Genomic DNA, 23,991 nt, shown 5'->3' on the forward strand with positions numbered 1-23,991 from the left:
ACAAGCACCTACAGTATGTCAAGTATAGTGTTTTTTATGTTTTAAAGAAAGCAAGGATCCTGTAGAGCAAAATCTTCACGATTGAGAACTGAGAAAAATGTTACTGTCTCACCGTGCCATAATGTGAATTATTTTCAAACAAGAATAATGTAGAAAAATGATTGTCTTTATTAATTGTTAAATTGAGTGAGTTCACTCAAATCCGCTCACTGCTGAGAACAGCGTCCTACACACACACAATGAGTTGCCACAGCAAACTAGTGTTTTACAGGCTAAACGATGATTGACACATTCGGTGTCTTTGAAGGTAGCGCTGCCAAGCTTCTCTGGCAAAATCAAAGCTTCAACGTATGTCAATCATCGTTAACTTTAATAAGCAAAACTCACAATGCACTGCTGACAAAGAAAAGCAGCAGGAGGGAGAGTGAGGTTGTAAAAGTATTAAGCAGAAAAACATATATACATATATATATATATATATATTTTTTTTTTTTTTTTCTCATTAAAACCCGATCTTTTTCACCCGATTCCCATCCTCTGAAAAATGACGCGATCCCGAGTCCCTATCTCTAGTTTTAAGTAGATTTTTTCATATCGGCAAGTCGTATTTTATAAAAGGGACATACCGATATACGTTAAATTTCCAAATATCTGCCCGGTATATCGGCCGGCCGATATATCGGTCCATCTCTAAAAATGACTGTCAGATCTAAAACAGTAAAAATTGTGTAGCCTAGTGTGATCATTGCTTTTGTTTTTCATAGATATTTTGAGTAAATTGTGTAGTTGAAGGCTTCCTTTCATTTCATCCCTTTTGTTGCCTCTATTGACACCCTTTTGTTTGTGCTGTATGTGTGGTCCCCATCAGTGCTCAGAGGCGCAGAGGTTGTTCAACATTGCCAAAGAACTTCTCCACACTGAAGAGGCCTACGTCAAGAGGCTCAACCTCCTCGACCAGGTAACCTATGGAAGAAAAATTATCCCGGTTTGGGATTTCACTAGCGTGGTGGTCTGTTTTGTGCGCCTCTGATTAAAAATTCAATATCCTGAGTGTGCCAGCGATTTTCACGATTGAGATCAGGACTGAGCCGGATTAAAAAAGTGCGCTGTGATCCAAGGGACAACAGCGTTCCTCTGTGGACTGAAGTAATTTGTGTAGACATGGTTGTGCGAGACATTGATTCAGTTTGTGTTACATCCACGTGACCTACCGCATAGATACCTCAAATCCAAGCAGAGTGACACCTCTGGGGATTCACAAACTGGGACATGTGCTCGTACTGCAGATGTGCAATCCAAGTATATATGTTTGCAAATCCTAGGATTAATGACGGATTAAAGGTGTGTGTCTCTTAAGTCTAAGTAGGGTTTTATAATTAGGAAGGTCATTAAATCAGTCTAAGACGGTGCCTACTGGCAGTACAGACAGATGAGAGGGTATGACTCTCTTTGTGTGCAGAACACAGTTTACTGTTTTTATTTGTTGGTAATATTTTATGTTTTGTTTTCTTGTAGGAGACTAGTTTTGAAAAACATGATGCTTTTATAGTAGGGCTGTCAAAATTATCGCGTGAACTGGCGGTAATTAATTTTTCGAATTGATCACGTTAAAATATTTGACGCATTTAATGGACATGCCCCGCTCAAACAGATTAAAATGACAGCACAGTGTCATGTCCACTTGATACTTGTGTTTTTTGGTGTTTTGTCGCCCTCTGCTGGCGCTTGGGTGCGACTGATTGTAAGGGTTTCAGCACAATACGCATTGTGTAATTATTGACATCAACAATGACGAGCTATTAGTTTGTTTTTTGATTGAAAATATTACACATTTTATTAAAACGAAAACATTAAGAGGGGTTTTAATATAAAATTTCTATAACTTGTACTAACATTTATCTTTTAAGAACTACAAGTCTTTTTATCCATGGATCGCTTTAACAGAATGTTAACAAAGTTAATGCCATCTTGTTGATTTATTGTTATAATAAACAAATACAGTAATTAAGTACAGTATGTTAAATTTATATATCCGTCTTGTGTCTTATCTTTTCATTCCAACAATAATTTAGAGAAAATATGGCATATTTTGTAGATGGTTTGAATTGCAGTTACTTACGATTGATTAATTTTTAAGCTGTGATTAACTCCATTAAAAATTTTAATCCTTTGACGCCACTAGTTAAAAGGGTTCCAAAAAGTTCATTAACTCCTGACCAGATTTATTCCCACACATAACAGAATGCATAAGAGTTGTCGTATGGATTACATCATGGTCATCTAGGAACAAACATTTGCAGTAAAATGTGTTTTCTTCTTTTATTTTTTTTTTTTCCAACTGTACTAAAAAAATTGCACATGCACTACATTAACTTTTAAACATGTGTTTTTCATTGTATATACACATTAGTATTTTTACACATTGCTGAATCCATTGTTGTATTTATCACGTAAGAAAGTCAATTAAAACTTATGAATAAGCATTTCTTAATATATACTGTACGTAACGTGATTTTAACGTTTAAATAGGTGTTTTTCAATGTATAGACCCTACTCACGTGACGTCACAGCCACGCCTCCGCGCCATGTTGTCCGTATACTCGTCATGTTAATGCATTAGCGCTTCGTAAATTCCTCCTATTATGGCGTGTTTTTCTGCTCGTTAACATTAATAATCAAAATGGTGAAGTCGTGTGTGGCGGTTGGTTGCAAAAACAGAGAAGATAGACGGAGAGACTTGAAGTTTTACCGTATTCCGAGAGACCCGGAGAGGAGACCGAGATTGACTGCTGCAATTCGACGAGAAAACTGGGCTCCAAACGACTACCACAGATTATGTAGTAGTCATTTTATATCTGGTAAGATGCATTTAATATATATTTAGAGGGTTTGGGGCTGACAACCACAATTAAGATCATTGCTAGGCTAATCGCTGACAACATACACTCAGACGTTGTGAATGAACTACCTGAAAATATATAATTATAAGGGGATAATCAGACAGTTGTCATACAATTAATTTACAATTTCACTATTGAGGTCAAAAGCCAAAAAATAAATTCAACTAGGGACAATCTGGAGTAGTGCTATCGCACTTCATATTTATTACATATTATATATGTATGTAGTGAGAGTGCTATCGCTAAACCATATAAACATTAAAAGCCCTAGCTCCATTGACAAATGACATGAAATACATTTGACTTGACAGTGGATGTTAGCAAGAACAAAAGATTTTGAATTGAAAATTTCGTAACTCACCTTCCGAGCACAAGATTCCTGCCGAATTTTCGTGTACGAGGACCTGTTTCACCCAACCAGCAACATAGCATTTATAAGCCTCCAAGCTCTTAAAGTTTTTCAAACTTTCGTGAGAATAGGCTGATTTTGTGTGGACAAGATAGTTGTAAATATCAGGGTCAGGCAAAGATGGCGAAGACAGCGGGTCGAAAAACATCGATTTAGGCATCAAATACGGATCTGGCGAATGGATAAACTAAAGCTTTTCCACGTAACGCCTTTTATGCAACGCATCCAATGAGTTTACAGCATCAGATAACACCGGGGCTTCCATGAATTGCTCTATAACTTGCACGACTAATTGAAAACAATGAGAATAGGTCTAAAAAATAGGTACAATATGGCGGCCGGATACAGCGACACGTCATTTTGTGACGTAGGTGAGTAGGGTCTATATACACATTAGCTTTGTGTTTTTACACATTGACTTTCTAATGATATTGAGTGGTCAGATTCCACCTTCACTGCGCTACGCCTTCAAGTAGGGAGCCATCCCACAATCCGCCTCATTTATGCAGCAACACATGCAGCGATCCAACGCCGGATTTAGGTTGAAAAAGCACGAAAGCTATACCGCATACAAACAGAAAGGATTGTCTTAAAAATGATTTTTTTTTAGAGGATTTAAGGTAATTATTATATTTTTAGTTTTTTCACAAGAATTTTCTATGTAAAAAGCTTTGTTGTAAGGCTACTGCCGCATTGTGTAACCGATTTACATCATTCTTCGACATATTTACGTAAAATAAATGCTAACTGCCCGGTTTGTTACTCTTTTAGCAAAGAATCGAGACTGTTTTACGTTCATATCTATAAAGAATTTGGGGAAGCATTTGTTCTCAATAATTTTCAATGTAAAAAGCTCTTTGTTGTAAGGCTCCCGCCACGTTAACTCACAGACTAACATCTTTGACATATTTATGTAAAATAAATGCTAACTGCACGTTTTTTTTTTTTGTTTTTTTTTTTGCTTTTAACAAAGAATCGAGACTGTTTTACGTCCATATCTATAAAGAATTCAGGGATTTAAGCATTTATTCACAAGAAGTTACATGAAAAAAGCTTTTTGTCTGTGATTCCACTCGGTCAGCTTTGACGGCTACGTCAACAATGCAGGCCCCTTATTAATCGGCCCCGCGCCCTGAGTCCCGTCAATATCATTCAAGTCTATGTTTTACACATTACTGAATCCATTGTTGTAATAATTATCTAAGAGAGTCAATTAAAACAGTTATGAAAAAGCATTGCTTAAAATATATGTAATGTGTTTAAATAAAGTAAAATAAAATTTTAAATAGGTGTTTTTCATTGTACATACATATTAGCTTATTGTTTTTGCAAATTACTGAACCCACTGTTGTATTTATCGTGTGAGTGAGTCAATTAAAACACTTACGAAAAGCATTGCGTAATATATAGTAGGGGTGTCAAACGTTTAAAATTTTTAATCGAGTTAATTACAGCTCAAAAATTAATTAATCGTAATTAATCGCAATTCAAACCATCTATAAAATATGCCATATTTTTCTGTAAATTATTGTTGGAATGGAAAGATAAGACCGAGATGGATATATACATTCAACATACGGTACATAAGTACTGTATTTCTTTATTATAACAATAAATCAACAAGATGGCATTACCATTATTAACATTCTGTTAAAGCGATCCATGGATAGAAAGACTTGTAGTTCTTAAAAGATAAATAAAAATAATAAATAAAATATATAAATATATAAATAAATAAAATACATAAATATTTATAAAAATGTATAGAAAATAAATAAAAGATAATAACTTGTACAAGTTATAGAAATTTTATATTAAAACCCCTCTTGATGTTTTCGTTTTAATAAAATTTGTAAAATTTTCAATCAAAAAATAAACTAGTAGCCCGCCATTGTTGATGTCAATAATTACTTACACAATGCTCATGGGTGCTAAAGCCTATAAAATCAGTCGCACCTGAGCGCCAGCAGAGGGCGGCAAAACTCCGAAAAACACAACAAGTACACCTTTCACTTTGCTGTCCTTTTAATATGTTTGAGCGGGGCATTTGTGCGTTAATTGCGTCAAATATTTTAAGGGGATTAATTAAAAAAAAATAATTACTGCTCGTTAACGCAATAATTTTGACAGCCCTAATATATATGTAACGTAATTGCACAAATTGTAAGACTTTTGTCTTTCTGAGGTTGCCGTACACGGCAAAATCTGTGGAGTTGATTTTGTGGTGTAAATTATTTTTGAGTTGATTGGTGTGGATTTGGGCATTGTTTTAACACTAGCAGTGTTAAGATCACTCTTGGCACTTTGTCAATTAAGTTAGATGAACACAGACACCCCTAGCAGAGTTTAAATGTACTAGCAGAGTTAATGAGCCACACGTGTCAGAAAACAAAACAGGGCGAAGGCTTGTGGGTGAAGTGACACCAAGACGGTAAGTAGTGTTGTCTGTAAATAGCTGGAGTGTGTTCGGTTGAAAAAAACGCATAATAGTGAGCCTGACTTTTGTGCTTACTTAAAGGAGGCAAAGCCCCTCTGTTACTTCTCATGAGCGCAACAATAGGGTACAATTGCCAGTTAGGCCCATTTTCTGCACTAGGGTGCCCACACATCCAGAATATTAACAACATCACAATGAATATTTAAAATTATCACTCCTATTGTAAGAAAACAAATGGTGGTTACACATTTTACATGTAAAAGGTTTTAACATGAATTGCTTAGCTTGTCCATGTAGTTTATTAAGTCTTACTTAAATCATTTAGGCATTTTTCATTTAACTACATAACTTAACTTGAAATATGTTTCTTGCATAAATACAGTGTTTCATTTTTTGAGTGCTTGTTCTCACTTCACGTGAGAATGTCCCGGCTCTTGTTTTTGTCACGCCACGATCATGTGACATTGATTGGTTTCCATGGAAATGTTTGAGCCTATCCATGACTTTGCCTCTGGCTACAGTTATCAACGGTTCTGCATCAAATTAATTACCACTGACAAATTCCAAAACCGAGCTTTATGTTAACTTTGGCTCGTCCAGCTACAATTTCAAAACACTGACATGACAAATGTCTGATGATATATATATTTTTAATCATGGCTTGTTAATATTTCGGATTTTAGATTGCCAAAGTAAATAGAAGCAGAATCATTGTTTTGTATGACACTGGCTTGTTCACATATTATTCACATAGAAACTATGAGTCATTTGCTTTAGTATGACATGTTAATACATGTAAATGATAAGAAGTAAATGTCTTTTAAGTCAGCCTACCAATTTTTTTAATACTGTAAAAAAATCTGTTTTGTTGACAAAATTCATGGGAAATTGCCAGTATGGTTAATTTTCACTATTGTGAGTTGTCATGTTAGCTTGCTGGTAAATACTATCAAACCATGAATCAGATTTATGCAGCCAAACATCTTTATGCAATAACCTTTTGCCTCTATTCCTTCCTTCTTTCAGAAAAGTGCATTGTAATGTTTTGTAAGTAAAAGGTCAGCAGACATTTTATACACAGAGCTTAGCAAAAGTTGTTGTTAACCCCTTTCCTCTTGAAGTATGACAGTTTTAACATTTAAATTTGTTGTATGTTTTCACTGTAGGTGTTTTGCACTAAGCTCACAGAAGCTGGAATCCCTCAGGATGTCATTACAGGAATCTTTTCCAACATTTCCTCCATCTACTGCTTCCATGACAAGTTCCTGCTTCCAGAGCTCAAGACACGAATCACCGAAGAATGGTGAGTAGGAGTGGGAACGTCTTGGTACCTCACGAAACGATACGATTTGCGATACAAAGCTAACGATAACGATGATCTGACGATATGGCGATAAAACGATTATCGATACATTGCTATGGAAATAATTCTAGGATATTTTACAAACAACTAATAAACAGAAAAACAAGCTTCTGTTGTGAATTGGAATGAGTTTACCACTAGTAGACGTCCAATCCATTTGAACTGGGAGGGTGGCAGCGAATGAACATTCGTTCATTCGCTGCCATCCCTCCCAGTTCAAACTGATTGAACATCTATGGCTGTCAGTGGCAGCCAATGCCAGGCAATGAGGTAATTTTGGGCCATTTAAGATCATTTACCTGCTATTTTCAGTTACTTCCTGTAGATTTTGGGGTATTTTATGAGTCACTTCCTGTTTATTTTGAGTTTCAGAACAGGAAGTCACCTGGTAATCACCTAAATGAATAGACCCCAAAGTCACACAATCACGTGATCGCTGTATTGTGCCGCCATATTGTCCGTCATTGTGTGTCCGTATTGTCATTGATCGTAGTTTCTAAAGGTGGATTCACTTGCAAATTATGGAAGCCCCGGTGCTTTCAGATGCTGTAAACTCATTGGATGAGTTGCATGAAAGCCGTTATTTGGAAAAGCTTCGGTCAATCCAGTTGCCAGATCCATATTTGATGCCCAAACCGATGTTTTCTCCCGTCCGGTCCCGTCCCGTGCGTCAGAGCTCGTCCTGAGACCACAAAATTTCCAATCATACTCCAGTTTATGTCACGATGAGGAGTCGGGGACCCAAAATTAGCACCGGCCCGAATATAAACCGACATTTGGTCGGCTGAGCGTCACCGTTGTCACGATTGTAAGATGAAACTTGATCGACAATGGGCCGGTGTGTGCCGAAAAATAGCTGCCCCGCGTGAAATGTCCCCCCTGACGGGAGCGCTTATTTATAACGCTTTATTGACGTGAAAACATCAAATGTTTTCATGGGCTCATTACAGTAATGGATTTACGACTGTAAGATCAGTTTTAAATAATTAAATTACACAAAATATTAGTACTGTATTTTAGTAACAAATCGTGGACTGGGCCACGTAACCATCTTTGAACAGAAATGTATTAGTCTACAGGTTTTCACGACCATATCCCAAAGACAATCACACAGGTATGACATTTATTTGTTCAAGCAGAGTAAAATAATACATATTCACGGTACAAGAAAGTCGTTTCCGTGTGGGCGCTCCCGTCAGGGGGGACATTTCACACAGGGCGGCTATTTTTCGGCACAACACCTATTGTTGCGCTCACCTCCTTGCTGCGCGACCGTGGTGACGAGCTTCATAGTCTCCGTCTGATGATGTCTGCGATCGTGTTGGCATCATTTTGATGTTTTCGCCGCTGTCTAACAGCTGCCGACACAAACGCATCATGGACCGAGATAAACAAACCGTGCTGCTTTCGAGATTTGCCCTTTTAACAATGGGCACACAGCAACTACTAAAATGACCGTTTATCTTCTCTGTTACTGCAACCAACCGCCACACATGCCTTCACCATTTTGATTAATCAATGTTAACGATTGTCAGGAAGGTTTTTGGGTTCGTTTACTAGGCGGTGATTCCTTAGACAAGCAGAAAAAACACGCAGTAATAGGAGGAATGTACGTAGCGGTAATATGTAAACACGATGAGCTGACGGACAATATGGCGGCACCAGTCAGGGGGGCGGAATTGTGACGTCACGTGATTGGGGTCTATAGGCAGTGACTCAAATTCAACAGGAAATGACCTGTGAATGCCCTAAAATGAATCGCAAGTGTAAATGCCCCGAAAATCGGACCGAATGACTGTGAATGCTCTGGTTTTGAATGAATGAACGTTCCCAGTCTAAAGGGATTGGGCGTCGAGCACCGTCAATGGCAGCCTTAGAGTTAACTGAGACACTATTATGGTGGAAGATTTCGGTATCAACTTGTTAGTTCCCCTTTATTTTATTTTTTTCTAAACATTGACACGTTTTTAAAACGATATCTCGATTCTTGGTAGGAGCATATCCATAACCTTTCGGGATACAAAGTATCACGATATATCACTATTTAGATATTTTGTCACACCCCTAATGGTGAGTAAGGAATATAGAAAATGTGGTGCTCAAGTGGTATAGAAAAGGAAAAAGATTTTTAAATTATTTATGCTGCAGGAACTCCAACCCACGTATTGGGGACATCCTTCAGAAACTGGCACCTTTCATGAAGATGTATGGAGAGTATGTGAAAAACTTTGACCGAGCAATGGACTTGGTCAACACATGGACGCAACGGTCTTCACAGTTCAAGAGCGTCGTTCAAAATGTACAGGTAGGTGTATTATTACATCGCTCCATCAAAGAAACGCAGTCATGAGTTGAGTTAATGCCCACAGTTATTAGTTAAAGCTCCTGGACACGTCATGAGCAGTGTTTTTTTTTTTTTTTGCAGCCCTTTTCATTTTTGTCTTAGTTTTAGTCTTGTGGACGAAAATACTTATTACCGTAATTTCCCGAATATAACGCACACTTTTTCCCCCCAAAATCAACTTGTAAAATCATGGTGCGCATTATACACGGGTACAAGGATGGAGACAGAAATATATATATATAAAGACCGTTTTTCTTAATTGACAAGGCCATGTTGTGTTGAAGAAAACGTATGCAGCGATCTGTTGCCGACCATTACGGTACATAACGTCACCATTTTGTTTCGGAAATACTTCACTCTGATTGGTCGAATGATTTCATCTGTGTTAAATTCTGCCTTTTCACTCTTCATTAAGCACAGAATTTAGTTTCTTGAACTCATTTGAGTCAACGTTTATTGCAACTCGGCAACTCGGACCATAACAAATGTAACACAACACAGACTTCCTGTGTCCGTCAACTATATCTGTCCCTCGGGAAACTCAAACCCAAATAACAATAGTTCCTCTTGTTACAGTAGCGATGCGCTCGTTCCGATTTCGGTCCTCACTTTTATTTTACCGTATCAATTTTTTCCGTAGCATTGCACCTTTAATTCAAAAAGCTTTTTTTTTGTAGAGGATAGATCTTGAGCCCGAACCCAACCTGATCCGACCCCGAATTATTTTTTTAAAATAAATATATATTTATATATGTATACTAAAACGATATATGGATGTTAAACTAAGGAATATAAAAAAGGAGAGTGGGGCATGGAAAGGCTTCAAATTGATTGTTGAAGATGCTATACAGAAACCTGTGTCGGCTTTGCTGAATGTAAACAAATATGACGCTTTGCTCTCATACAAGAAGTGTATTTAACAAACTTTTCCAGCATTATTTCGTTGTGTAAATGCATTTATAATGATCATAAAAATAGACTATTTAAACATTGAGAAAACTTGCGTTTTTTTTCTGTCAACTTGAAGAGATTCAAATAAATTTCAAATCCACTATTAGCACGATAGAATAGACACACAAATATAAAAGATGTAAATGTTTATTGTTTAAATGGAGAATTCGTTACAAAAAACAGGCTTTAATTTGTTATCTTTATGGACAGGCATCGTCACATATGTCATCACACAAAACGCAACCACGCTTCGCATCCCCGCATCTCCTCCTTCTCCTGAGTCCTAGCAAATAAAACATAAAATTTCGGGTTATTTTTTCGGGTTCGGGCCTGCAAAGCACGTTAATTGATCAGACCGGGTTGAACCCGCGGGCCGGGCCAGGCCGTGCCGGGTTGGGCTGGATTTTTTAGGCCTGAACTAACTCCTACTTGTCAGATACAGAGAGATGCTGGGAAGAACCAAGGAGAGTAAATAAATGAATAATAAATATCGGTGGAAACTGATGACGCTACACAAGGTCTTTATTATGCTTGTTGTTAACACTTGTGTATGTAAATCTGACGTTAGTAGATTGTTCTTATTGGAGATGCGTGTGTGGCAGCGTGGCAGATTTTTTTTTTTTCAAACATAGGGTTTTGACAGTTGCCGTTATATTTTTGGGATCAAAGCACCGAATGCCGTTACGGCGTTCCGCCTGAAAAGTTCATCCCGGTACGCCGTTCCGCCTCGTTCAGGCTCATTTTCACCCCTGCTCCGAATACATATTTTTAGCTTGTCATTGTCATGAAAAAATTGTTCGTCGACGAAATATTTTTGTTATCGTCATTATTGACGAAAACAACACTGCTCATGTGGGACTCTTACATGTTGTTGTTACATGTGTACAGTTGTACACTTTTGGATCTGAACATATAGTAGTTACTGTGTTTAGTTTGTGTTAAGTTCTAAATATTTTTTTTTCCTAATGCTTAAACAGAAACAGGATGTGTGCGGCAACTTGACGTTGCAGCACCACATGCTAGAACCGGTCCAGAGAATTCCTCGCTACGAGCTCCTGCTTAAAGACTACCTGAGGAAGCTTCCCGATGATGCGCTTGACCGAAAGGATACAGAAAGTGAGACCGACCTTTCACGCAATACCTTTTGTCTGTCGTGAGTCACTTTCACAATGTTATGTGTGGACCTATGAGTATGGGCGTTGCTGTCTGGGTCTGTAAAGGTCATATCATACTTTATGTTTACAAAGCCTTGAGTTCAACCTTTTGTTTAGTTTACAGAGTTTCACTCACGCTCTTCACATTCTGCAGTAGATTATCACATCGGTGCTGCTTGTAATTGCAACTTGTTTTCATATCATGTACAGTGGGGCAAATAAGTATTTAGTCAACCACCAATTGTGCAAGTTCTCCTACTTGAAAAGATTAGAGAGGCCTGTAATTGTCAACATGGGTAAAACTCAACCATGAGAGACGGAATGTGGGAAAAAAAACAGCAAATCATTGTTTGATTTTTAAAGAATTTATTTCCAAATTAGAGTGGAAAATAAGTATTTGGTCACCTACAAACAAGCAAGATTTCTGGCTGTCTGGCTTCTAATGAGGTCTAACGAGGCCCCACTCGTTACCTGTATTGATGGCACCTGTTTCAACTCATTATCGGTATAAAAGACACCTGACAGTCACACTCCAAACTCCACTATGGCCAAGACCAAAGAGCTGTCAAAGGACACCAGAGACAAAATTGTAGACCTACACCAGGCTGGGAAGACTGAATCTGCAATAGGTAAAACGCTTGGTGTAAAGAAATCAACTCTGGGAGCAAGTATTAGGAAATGGAAGACATACAAGACCACTGATAATCTCCCTCGATCTTGGGCTCCATGCAAGATCTCACCCCGTGGCTTCAAAATGATTACAAGAACTGTGAGAAAAAATCCCAGAACCACACGGGGGGACCTAGTGAATGACCTACAGAGAGCTGGGACCACAGTAACACAGGCTATTATCAGTAACACAATGCGGCGCCAGGGACTCAAATCCTGCACTGCCAGACGTGTCCCCCTGCTGAAGAAAGTACACGTCCAGACCTGTCTGCGGTTCGCTAGAGAGCATTTGGATGATCCAGAAGAGGACTGGGAGAATGTGTTATGGTCAGATGAAACCAAAACAGAACTTTTTGGTAGAAACTTAGGTTCTCGTGTTTGGAGGAGAAAGAATACTGAATTGCATCCGAAGAACACCATACCCACTGTGAAGCATGGGGGTGGAAACATCATGCTTTGGGGCTGTTTTTCTGCAAAGGGACCAGGACGACTGATCTGTGTAAAGGAAAGAATGAATGGGGCCATTTATCAAGAGATTCTGAGTGAAAATCTCCTTCCATCAGCAAGTGCATTGAAGATGAAACGTGGCTGGGTCTTTCAGCATGACAATGATCCCAAACACACAGCCAGAGCAACAAAGGAGTGGCTTCGTAAGAAGCATTTCAAGGTGCTGGAGTGGCCTAGCCAGTCTCCAGATCTCAACCCCATAGAAAATCTGTGGAGGGAGTTGAAAGTCAGTGTTGCCCAACGATCGCCCCAAAACCTCACTGCTCTTGAGGAGATCTGCGTGGAGGAATGGGCCAAAATACCAGCAACAGTGTGTGAAAAGCTTGTGAAGAGTTACAGAAAACCTTTGGCCTCCGTTATTGACAACAAAAGGTACATAACAAAATATTGAGATGAACGTTTGGTATTGACCAAATACTTATTTTCCACCATGATTTGCAAATAAATTCTTTAAAAATCAAACATTGTGTTTTTTTTTTTTTTTTTCCCACATTCTGTCTCTCGTGGTTGAGGTTTACCCATGTTGACAATTACAGGCCTCTTTAATATTTTCAAGTGGGAAAACTAGCACAATTAGTGTTTGCCTAAATACTTATTTGCCCCACTGTACATACGGTATCTCCTTGTAATAACATTGTAGTTGTAGATTTCATGCTTGCATATTTGCTTTCCTTACAGAGGCATTGGAGTTAATATCGACAGCAGCTAATCACTCCAATGCAGCGATCAAGAAAATGGTGAGATTTGATCAAATCTGTCTAATACTTGTCAGCAGCTCATTAACTCATTGTCTCCCATTCACGACGACAGACACAATCCATTTAAACTCGACGACTGGCTGGGAATGCTCATGTCAGAGGCGCCAGACATCCAATCCATTTTAACTGGGAGGGCTGTGGTGAATAAACGATTGCTGCCGACCTCCTAGTCGAAATGAATTGGACTTTTAGAGCCAGAAATGGCAGCCGATGAGTTAACCTCTATGTCGAGAACACTAATCTGATGCTGAAATGTTGCACAAGTGTCAGTCTGAGGGAGTGAACGCATTGCATATATTCAGACAGGAAGTTGCTGTTTCCTGCCTCAGGTTTCACAGTTTGCGGATGTCTGATCAGCTTTCTCTAACACTCATACTTTGCATCACTTACCTCAGTCTGACTTGTATTTCTTACTTCCCTGAAACCTCTAAATGTGGCCAAATGATCAATAAAGTCATATTATACCAGCAGTTTTCCTGGCCAGTTGGGCATACATGACTGTTCTAATAAAACGGTGCCCTCTAGTGGTGTGTTTCTTATTCATGTTTCTCTTCATGATTATTTTCCAGGAGAAGATGCACAAACTGCTTGAGGTTTATGAGAGGCTTGGAGGGGAAGAGGACATTGTGAACCCAGCTAATGAGTTGATCAAGGAAGGACATATCAAGAAGATGTCAGCCAAAAATGGAACAGCACAAGACCGATACCTCTATTTGGTGAGAGGAAGTTCCATCAGACACATTGGTTGTTCAAAAATTGAGAGGTCCAATATGAATATTTCTCTTCTGTCATTCAGTTTAACAACATGGTGCTCTACTGTGTACCTAAACTCAGACTAATGGGGCAGAAGTTCAGTGTCAGAGAGAGAATTGACATTGCTGGCATGGAGGTACATTTTTGTAGTTTTTATTTGTTTTCCCTCGGAATTCCTTTTGGAGAATACAAACGATTTTGCTTCTTTGTTTCACTAGGTGCAGGAGAACGTGAAGCAGAACCTTCCCCACACATTTGCCATTATTGGCAAACAGCGGTCACTTGAACTTCAAGCCAGGTAAGAACACCTCAATTGGCACCATAGAAGGTTTTCATGTCTCATTCACTGGAATTGGGGGCTCTAGACGTCCAATACATTTTGCTGGTAGCAGCTGTCAGCGATCATACAATTTAGAGGTGCAACAATTAATCGATTAATCGACATATTCGATTAGCAAATTAATCCACAACTATTTTGGTAACCAATTAATCATTTAGGACCTGCTTTACCTTAAACTTCTCTAAAGTCTTGGAATTATAACATACAGTACATATAATTTCTCAGTTGTAAATATTATCAGATTTTTTCATTCTATTTTTGTTCAGTCAAATAGGACATGAACAAAAATCTGCTATTACTTTGGAAAACAACAATTCACATTTTTGGCAATTTTTGGACATCTAACTGTCTAAACTAGCTTTTTAATAAGGCAGCAACAACTAAACGACTAAATCGGTTAAAACCGATTAATAAATTAGTTGCCAAAAAATTTGATAATCGATAGTTTTAGACTACAGTTAAGTCAGACAGATGGAATAAAATATTATTTTTGATTAAAATAGTCATCCATTTTGTCTTCATTGGTACTTACAACATGGCTATAACGACTTCAAAATAAATTGTGAAGGTAATTGAAAAAAGTGACATTTATCCGATTAATCGATTGTTTAATTACCGTATTGGCCCGAATATAAGACGGCCCTGATTATAAGACGACCCTCTCTTTTTCAAGACTCAAGTTTGGAAAAAGACTTTTTGAACACCAAATTAATTTTTATACAGAAAATAATTACAGTACATCTGAAACAAATGATTGTAACAATATATTTGGGAGAAAAAGCATGTCATTTTGCCTCATTCAAATCTTAATATCTGAACATTTAAATATGTAAACTAAAGAGCAGCCACATTCGTAAATGAATGGATTCAGGTGTTTGAAATGTAAATAAACCACAAAATTGCAATAACTGCATTAACCATCAAAGTGAAATCTAACTGTATGGAGACACACGAGTGCCAAAATAAAAAATGAATGAATAAATAAAGAGAAATAAATAAATAAATAAATAAATAGGTAAATAAATGAACGAATAAATAAATATAAAGAGAAATAAATATATAAATAAATAAAAATATAATGGTATACTTTGTCATTGACATTTACTTTTGGTCATTAACAACCACAAACGGAAAAAACAATGACAATATTTTTCATTGACTTTTACTTTCTGTCATTGAACACCACAAACGGAAAAAACAATGACAACTGTATTTTTTGCCTTTGCCTTTTCTGTTTGGCTTTCACATTGTCATTGTTTTGTCGATCGCCTTTCTTCTTTGGGAATATAAATGGTAAATGCGCAGAGAAACAGTCTGTCAATCAAATGATGTTGGGAGGGGCTTTCCAACCAGGAATAGTAGTCGATAACTGATTATTCCTGGTTTAACTTTCCGCACATGCGCCGTATGCCTACCCAAGCGCGACCGCGGCTGTTTTGTGTGACTGCACTACGCCACTTCCTCCAATGTCGTCATGATTATAAACGCGAAGATTCGGACATAGAAAATAATTGTTCTTTGAATGGTCTGGCATGTGTGTTGAATAATATATTTTATAAAATATTTTTTTACCGGTCTAGAAAAATGTATTTCTATCGTTGAATCTATCACGTAAAAAGTATCGCTTTGGAACCTCAACGGGGTCTGTTGGCTGCTGCGTTTCTGTTGGCAGTGGCATTAAATTTGATCGTCTTGGTGGCGGCTGCATTAAATGTGACTGTCTTGGTGACGGGGTAGTTGGCTGAGGCGACCCATCCAGCATGTCAGCTGCTTCTCTTAACAATTGTGAAATTGACTTTCCTTCCATATCCATAAAAACCGCACGTGCAACTCGATAACCGACGTCATTTTCCTTCAGGTAAACGAGGAATAATCAGTTATTGACTACTATTCCTGGTTGGAAAGCCCCGCCCAACGTCATTTGATTGACAGAGCGTTTCTCTGCGCATTTGCCATTTACATTCCCGAAGAGGAAAGGCGATCGACAAATGACAATGACAATGTAAAAGCCAAACAGAAAAGGCAAAGGCAAAAACTACAATTGTCATTGTTTTTTCCGTTTGTGGTGTTCAATGACAGAAAGTAAAAGTCAATGAAAAATATTCTCATTGTTCTTTCCGTTTGTGGTTGTTAATGACCAAAAGTAAATGTCAATGACAAAGTATACCGTTATATTTTTATTTATTTAATTTATTTACCTATTCGTTTATTTATTTATATATTTATTTCTCTTTATATTTATTTGTTCATTCATTTATTTATTTATTCATTTATTTATTAATTTTTAATTTTGGCACTCCTGTGACTCCATATAACTGTAACTGTAGTCTTGAAACAAATCTGAATAAGGAAAAACATTGCAATAAAATAATGCAAACTGGTTAAACTTAAGAGTAACTCAGATCTGTCATGAGAGAACATCGCTTCAATGATATCTGGCGCCTTCTAGCGTCGTGAATGGGTATAACGTCTAGACCGCGAATATAAGACGACCCCCACTTTTTCAGTCTTATTTCGATGCAAAAAACACCGTCTTATATTCGGGCCAATACGGTAATCGTCCGATTAATCAATTTGGAAAATAATCGTTAGTTGCAGGCCTAGTACAATCGTTGCCAGCCGCTACCAGTTAAAATGGATTGGACGTGAATTGCCGTCAATGGCAGCCAATGTGTTAATATAATCAATAACATTTAAGAGGTTAAAACAGTAGGAAAGATGTTGATGTGTTCCCTTAGTTTCAGTGTTGTAGGTGATAATATGCCAAGGTTACTACTTGCTCAATGTAAAACTAGTTCATTTTTGAAGCGGCTCTTGATCATCTAGCACAGTGGTTCTTAACCTGGGTTCGATCGAACCCCAGGGGTTCGGTGAGTCAATCTAAGATTCAGATTCAGAATATTTATTGTCATTGCAACAAAAAAGCACAACGAAACTTTGTTTGGAGCATCCATCCAGCTCATACAGCTAAGTTGGTAAAGTGCAAAGTGCAACCCCATAAAATAAATACCCATCAGTACCAAGTGTAAACATTGACACATTGAAGGGGTTCGGTGAAGGTTGAGACATGCAGGGCCCTATTTTTGGACCATGCCAATTGGGGCAAAGTGGTGTTTTCGACCAGGTTTTGGATTGGTTAGTCTCCAATTTACAGGTTTAATTCTAATTCTTTCAACTGCTAGTCCTCTATCTGATGGGAGGAGAAACTGGTTTGCGCAGTGGAAGGTTGACTCTTAAGTGGTATAGGGAATTACAACAGACCTACGTGTAACGTGCACTGCGGTTACATAAAACCAACATTTTCGTCACACTTTATGCCATGAAAATAGTATGCGAGGCGAGGATGTGATGGAAGGTAAAAAAAATAAAGATAAAAACATACATTTTGGCCTGTTTAAAACCATGCTGTCTAAAATGAGAAGAAATTGAGAAGAAATGTTTTGTTTTGTTTTTTATTTTAACTTAACATTATACTAATGATCCAATTTGCTAATATGTTTTGAAAAATATAAATCCTGTTCAATGAGAAAAAAATGTGTTTTTTTAAACGAGATATCTCAAAGTAACACATTTTAGAGCCGTAATTGCAATACCGTGATATTTTGGCTTAAGGTATCATACTGTCAGAATATCATACCGGCACATGCTAGTGTGTAAACTGCAGGGTGGTGGGGGTGTAGCGCCATCTAGTCCAATGAGTACGTTACATACAGAAAGCAAAATAATCAGTATATTGTACAACACTTTAATTGTATGTTTGTTTTTTTCTCATAGGACATCAGAGGAGAAGGAAGATTGGATTCAGGTAAGGATAACATGCTTTTATGGTCGAGCAACGCACATTTTATATCATACATACCTATGAAGATACCCCCGCAAAAACGAGTTTACATAATACAGTAACTGACAAAAGTCTTGTCGCTTATCCATTTTGTAGAAACAATTGCTAATAACCTGACTTTTAATTATTCAATTGGTTTCAGAAATGGCTCATATGAAAGCTAAGACCCTCCCAAATGATTTTGAATGTACAAAAATATTTTTTTTTCACTGAAAAAAGATTTATCATTTAATGAAGACATAAAGGTCAAATTTTGGCAAGACAAAAGTTTTGTCGCCTACAGAAAGTAGTGTGAAAATTGAACAAAAATGTACTTCAAATACAAAAATATGTTACATAGGTGACATACACAACATAAGCGAATTAAATGGTGGTGCTGTGAGATCCAAATTGAATATTTTGTATGACTTCCATGGGCTTGAAGGACTGCATCCTTGGGGTTCGGCAAAGATTCATACAATTTATTGATGAAGTCATCAGGAACATCAAAGAAAACAGTCTTGCATGCCTCCCAGAGTTCATCAACATTCTTGGGTTTTGTCTTCCATGCTTCCTCTTTCATCCTGTTCATGTCTGGTGACTGGGCTGGCCAGTCCTGGAGGATCTTGATCTTCTTTGCCTTGAGTAACTTTGAGGTACAGATTGAAGTATGCGATGGAGCACCATCCTGCTGCAGAATTTGTCCCTTTTTATGGTTAGGAATGTAAGAGGCACCTAAGATTTGTTGATACTTCAGACTATTTATGTTGCCTTCCACCCTGCAGATCTCTCGCACACCCCCATACTAGATGTAACCCCAGACCATGATTTTGCCACCACCAAACTTCGCTGTTTTCTGAGTGAATCTCGGATTCATGCGGGCTCCAATAGGTCTCTTGCAATATTTGTGGCGACTGTGGTGTAATTCAGTGGAAGATTCATCTGAAAAATCCACCTTTTACCACAAAACAGTGGCCAGCCCAGTCACCAGACATGAACAGGATGAAAGAGGAAGCATGGAAGACGAAACCCAAGAATGTTGATGAACTCTGGGAGGCATGCAAGACTGCTTTCTTTGATGTTGCTGATGACTTCATCAATAAATTGTATAAATCCTTGCCAAACCCCATGAATGCAGTCCTTCAAGCCCTTGGAAGTCATACAAAATATTAAATTTGGATCTCACAGCACCACTACTTAATTGGCTTATGTTATGTAACATATTTTTGTATTTGAAGTACATTTTTGTTCAATTTTCACACTACTTTCTGTAGGCGACAAAACTTTTGTCTTGCCAAAATTTGACCTTTATGTCTTCATTAAATAATCTTTTTTTTTCAGTGAAACAAATATATTTTTTGTACATTCAGCATCATTTGGGAGGGTTTTAGCTTTCATATGAGCCATTTCTGAAACCAATCAAATAATTAAAAGTCAGGTTATTAGCAATTGTTTCTACAAAATAAGCGACAAGACTTTTGTCTGGGACTGTAGTGCTTGAATGGTGTTGTTTCGGTAGAAACCCTTTACGGGACACTGACTAAAGAGTTTTTGGTGTAACCAAGCAAAGTAACAATATGATGAATGAAGTTGCACAATCTCTATGCGGGAGGAGGGGGTGAAGGATTATGTCGGGAAATTGGCGGTCTGTCCCTTTTGGTAGTCCAGATGAATTAGCGCATGCAATTAGAAAAGATTTCCTGCCCACCAACATTGTGTTGGGGAATTATATTATTCACTAAAGCCCCTCTATTATGGCTCATTTAGCTCATTACAGCAGCGAAAAGCCGATTATGAGTTTTGCAGGCTTGAAGAGGAGGTGTTCTTTTAGCCTAGAGACAGTTGAACATACTCTAAAATAGTTCTTGTTTTGATACGGGTAGCTTGTGGTTGATCTCATTGCAAGGGCGTAGGTTTGGTTTCAGTATTGGTAGGGACGATATAACAGCATAACCTGCATATACACTTTTTGCTGGGGATGGGACATTAATAAGATCAAACAGGTTGGAGGAACAGGGATCAGGGCTACTTTTCTCGCCAATATGAACCTAATTAATTGATAGGCTAAATGATTAATGCAAAATAAATCTGTATTGACTGATACTAACTTTCACACGGCAAATTTAAAGTATAACATCTTAATCTGATCATTTTTCTTTAGTGGGATAATTTTCTCCATCTTGCTTTGAGTGTGAAAGGCTAGCTAACAGATTAATGCGTCAGATTTTTCCACTTACTTTGAGTAAATATTACTACAGTTTTTGTTATTAAACCCATACATTTAAAAGTTGGTAATTTTTCACCTAACTCAAGAAGAAAAGAATGCTTTCAAATAATGTTTTCAACAATATCTATTCTTGAATTGAGAATGTTTCTGACAAACAAGTTTTTTAAAATATTAAATATACAAACATTTTGCTTAAAATAAGGGTGTTAAGCATATTTTCAGCTAGCTATTTCAACAAATCTTGAGTAAAATTTCTTGAAGAACTGGCAGATAATTTCACTTATTTCTAGTAGATTTACACTGAAAACAAGGGGGGGTTTTTTTGGGGGGGGGGGGGGGGTTGCAGTGCATATGTATTGGTTTAGGTGGTACACCGTTCGATTCAAACCATTGTTTTCAAAAACTACTAAAGAAACAGGGCTGGATTTTTTTAGGCCCGATCTAGCTTCTAGCGTCATGTAATGTTAGCATACCGTACACCTATTCAGCCTGTTGTTCTTTACTGTATTTTAAATTGCCTTTCAAGATGACAAGTCCGTTCTTGGTGCTGGATTCTATCAAATAAATTTCCCCCCTAAAAATGCGACTTATACTCCGGTGCGACTTATACAGTGGGGCAAATAAGTATTTAGTCAACCACTAATTGTGCAAGTTCTCTCACTTGCAAATATTAGAGAGGCCTTTAATTGTCAACATGGGTAAACCTCAACCATGAGAGACAGAATGTGGAAAAAAAAAAACAGAAAATCACATTGTTTGATTTTTAAGGAATTTATTTGCAAATCATAATGGAAAATAAGTATTTGGTCTATTCCAAAAGTTCATCTCAATACTTTGTTATGTACTCTTTGTTGGCAATGACGGAGGCCAAACGTTTTCTGTAACTCTTCACAAGCTTTTCACACACTGTTGCTGGTATTTTGGCCCATTCCTCCATGCAGATCTCCTCTAGAGCAGTGATGTTTTGGGGCTGTCGTTGGGCAACACAGACTTTCAACACTCTCCTCACCCCGTGGCGTCAAAATGGTAACAAGAACGATGAGAAAAAAACCCAGAAACACACGGGGGGACCTAGTGAATGACCTACCGAGAGCTGGGACCACAGTAACAAAGGCTACTATCAGTAACACAATGCGCCGCCAGGGACTCAAATCCTGCACTGCCAGACGTGTCCCCCTGCTGAAGAAAGTACACGTCTAGGCCCATCTGCGGTTCGCTAGAGAGCATTTGGATGATCCAGAAGAGGACTGGGAGAATGTGTTATGGTCATATGAAACCAAAATAGAACTTTTTGGTAGAAACACAGGTTCTCTTGTTTGGAGGAAAAAGAATACTGAATTGCACCATACCCACTGTGAAGCATGGGGGGCTGAAACATCATGCTTTGGGGCTGTTTTTATGCAAAGGGACCAGGACGACTGATCTGTGTAAAGGAAAGAATGAATGGGGCCATGTATCGAGAGATTTAAAGTGAAAATCTCCTTCCATCAGGAAGGGCATTGAAGATGACACGTGGCTGGGTCTTTCAGCATGACAATGATCCCAAACACACAGCCAGGGCAACAAAGGAGTGGCTTCGTAAGAAGCATTTCAAGGTCCTGGAGTGGCCTAGCCAGTCTCCAGGTCTCAACCCCATTGAAAATCTGCTTAGGAGGTTGAAAGTCCGTGTTGCCCAACGACAGCCCCAAAACATCACTGCTCTAGAGGAGATCTGCATGGAGGAATGGGCCAAAATACCAGCAACAGTGTGTGAAAAGCTGGTGAAGAGTTACATAAAACGTTTGGCCTCTGTTATTGCCAACAAAGGGTACATAACAAGTATTGAGATGAACTTTTGGTATTGACCAAATACGTATTTTCCACCATGATTTGCAAATAAATTATTTAAAAATGAAACAATGTGATTTTCTTTTTTTTTTTTTTCCACATTCTGTCTCTCGCGGTTCAGGTTTAACCATGTTGACAACTACAAGCCTCTCTAATATTTTCAAGTGGGAGAACTTGCACAATTAGTGGTTGACTAAATACTTATTTGCCCCACTGTATGTTTTTTTCTTTTTCATTGCGCATTTTTTGGCTGGTGCGACTTATACTTAGCTGCGACTTATAGTCCGAAAAATACGGTAATGCAAATAAGGTTACTTAAAAGTTGGTGGGGACAATTTGAGCATCCTGAAAAGTTGATAGTGTTTTGTCCCTACCGTCCCTATGCAAACCTACGCCCTTGTCTCATTGGATGCATTGTATACAGTATGTCTATGTATATTATTAGAATCAGTCAATTTACATGAATCTCCTTAACAGTCCATTATCACGTACTTGAAATCTTTGTTCACACTAAAGGTCATCCAAGCCACTATTGATCGACACAAGCAAAACAGCGAGACTTTCAATAAAGCCTTCAACAGCTCCTTCTCACGGGAGGATGACCACGCACCCGAATCACCGGTAAGAGTGTATTGATAATTTAACTGATGCGCTCAATGAAGAATCATGGGATACAACAGGCGCCATTAGTTGCCGTCTGGTCTTTGTCTGCTTGAATGATTCTCCATGTATGGATGTGACTCAAACATGCATCACAATTTAAGACCCTCTTTCCCTTGACAGCCACTCTCAAGCGGTCTGGTCTCCCACAACTCTTTCATGACCTTATAGGGAAACCCTAAGTCAAAGTTTATTCCTATGGATCTGTTTTGGCCCACTTTTATGTTGGTGTGACTGGCACACAGCCAATAACAACTTGGGGCTTCTGTGAATTCAGCCTGACACCTTGTGGAAGAGATGCATAACTACAGGAAGAAACTTGTTAAAACTCAGTTGTTTTATTTTCAGGGTCCCTGGTCAAACACATCCATAGACTCAGATGGCGAGAGGCTGCATGAAAGGGTGAGATATTACAATATTCAGATTTTGTTGTTTTGTAAGAGATTGTTGTGCTGAGCAGAAGTGATATTTTGGCATTGCATTTTTGTTAAATACAGAAGAGTTCAAGAAAAAAAGACAAAGAGAAACAGACGTGTAAAGGATGTAATGAGAGTTTTAATTTCACCAAGCGCAAACACCACTGCAAATCCTGTGGAGGGGTGAGTGAGCATTACCATAAACCAGTTTGCAGTGAGCAGGAGTGACTATATTCATGGTGTCTCTTTTTCTGTCACTCTGCAGGCCATATGTGCAAAGTGTTCAAAAACCTTGGACAATAAAACAAGTCGAGTGTGCCCAGAGTGTTTTGAGGCCAGCCTGAGTTTGGAGAATCTTGGTGGTGAACAGAAAAAGAAAGTAGCAGCAGAGGTCAGAGACACCAGCCATAACGCACACATACATAGTTTTTCTCCCACCTTTGCCGGGTACTCTGA

General features: G+C 38.2%; 1 protein-coding gene across 1 annotated transcript in view; it reads left to right on the forward strand.

Moving 5' to 3' along the window:
• Positions 1–23,991, forward strand: part of fgd (faciogenital dysplasia) — a 140,116-nt gene that overhangs the window by 100,064 nt on the left and 16,061 nt on the right. The window contains exons 5-17 of the mRNA XM_057828697.1: positions 869–958; positions 6,913–7,049; positions 9,258–9,414; positions 11,382–11,520; positions 13,413–13,471; positions 14,062–14,208; positions 14,289–14,381; positions 14,464–14,543; positions 18,360–18,390; positions 22,976–23,080; positions 23,468–23,521; positions 23,617–23,718; positions 23,801–23,926. Coding sequence (XP_057684680.1) covers positions 869–958; positions 6,913–7,049; positions 9,258–9,414; positions 11,382–11,520; positions 13,413–13,471; positions 14,062–14,208; positions 14,289–14,381; positions 14,464–14,543; positions 18,360–18,390; positions 22,976–23,080; positions 23,468–23,521; positions 23,617–23,718; positions 23,801–23,926 — 1,320 coding nt within the window. The remainder of the gene's footprint in view (positions 1–868; positions 959–6,912; positions 7,050–9,257; positions 9,415–11,381; positions 11,521–13,412; positions 13,472–14,061; positions 14,209–14,288; positions 14,382–14,463; positions 14,544–18,359; positions 18,391–22,975; positions 23,081–23,467; positions 23,522–23,616; positions 23,719–23,800; positions 23,927–23,991) is intronic.

This window comes from Corythoichthys intestinalis, chromosome 2, assembly GCF_030265065.1.
Source record: "Corythoichthys intestinalis isolate RoL2023-P3 chromosome 2, ASM3026506v1, whole genome shotgun sequence".
In the NCBI taxonomy this organism is placed as follows: Eukaryota; Metazoa; Chordata; class Actinopteri; order Syngnathiformes; family Syngnathidae; genus Corythoichthys; species Corythoichthys intestinalis.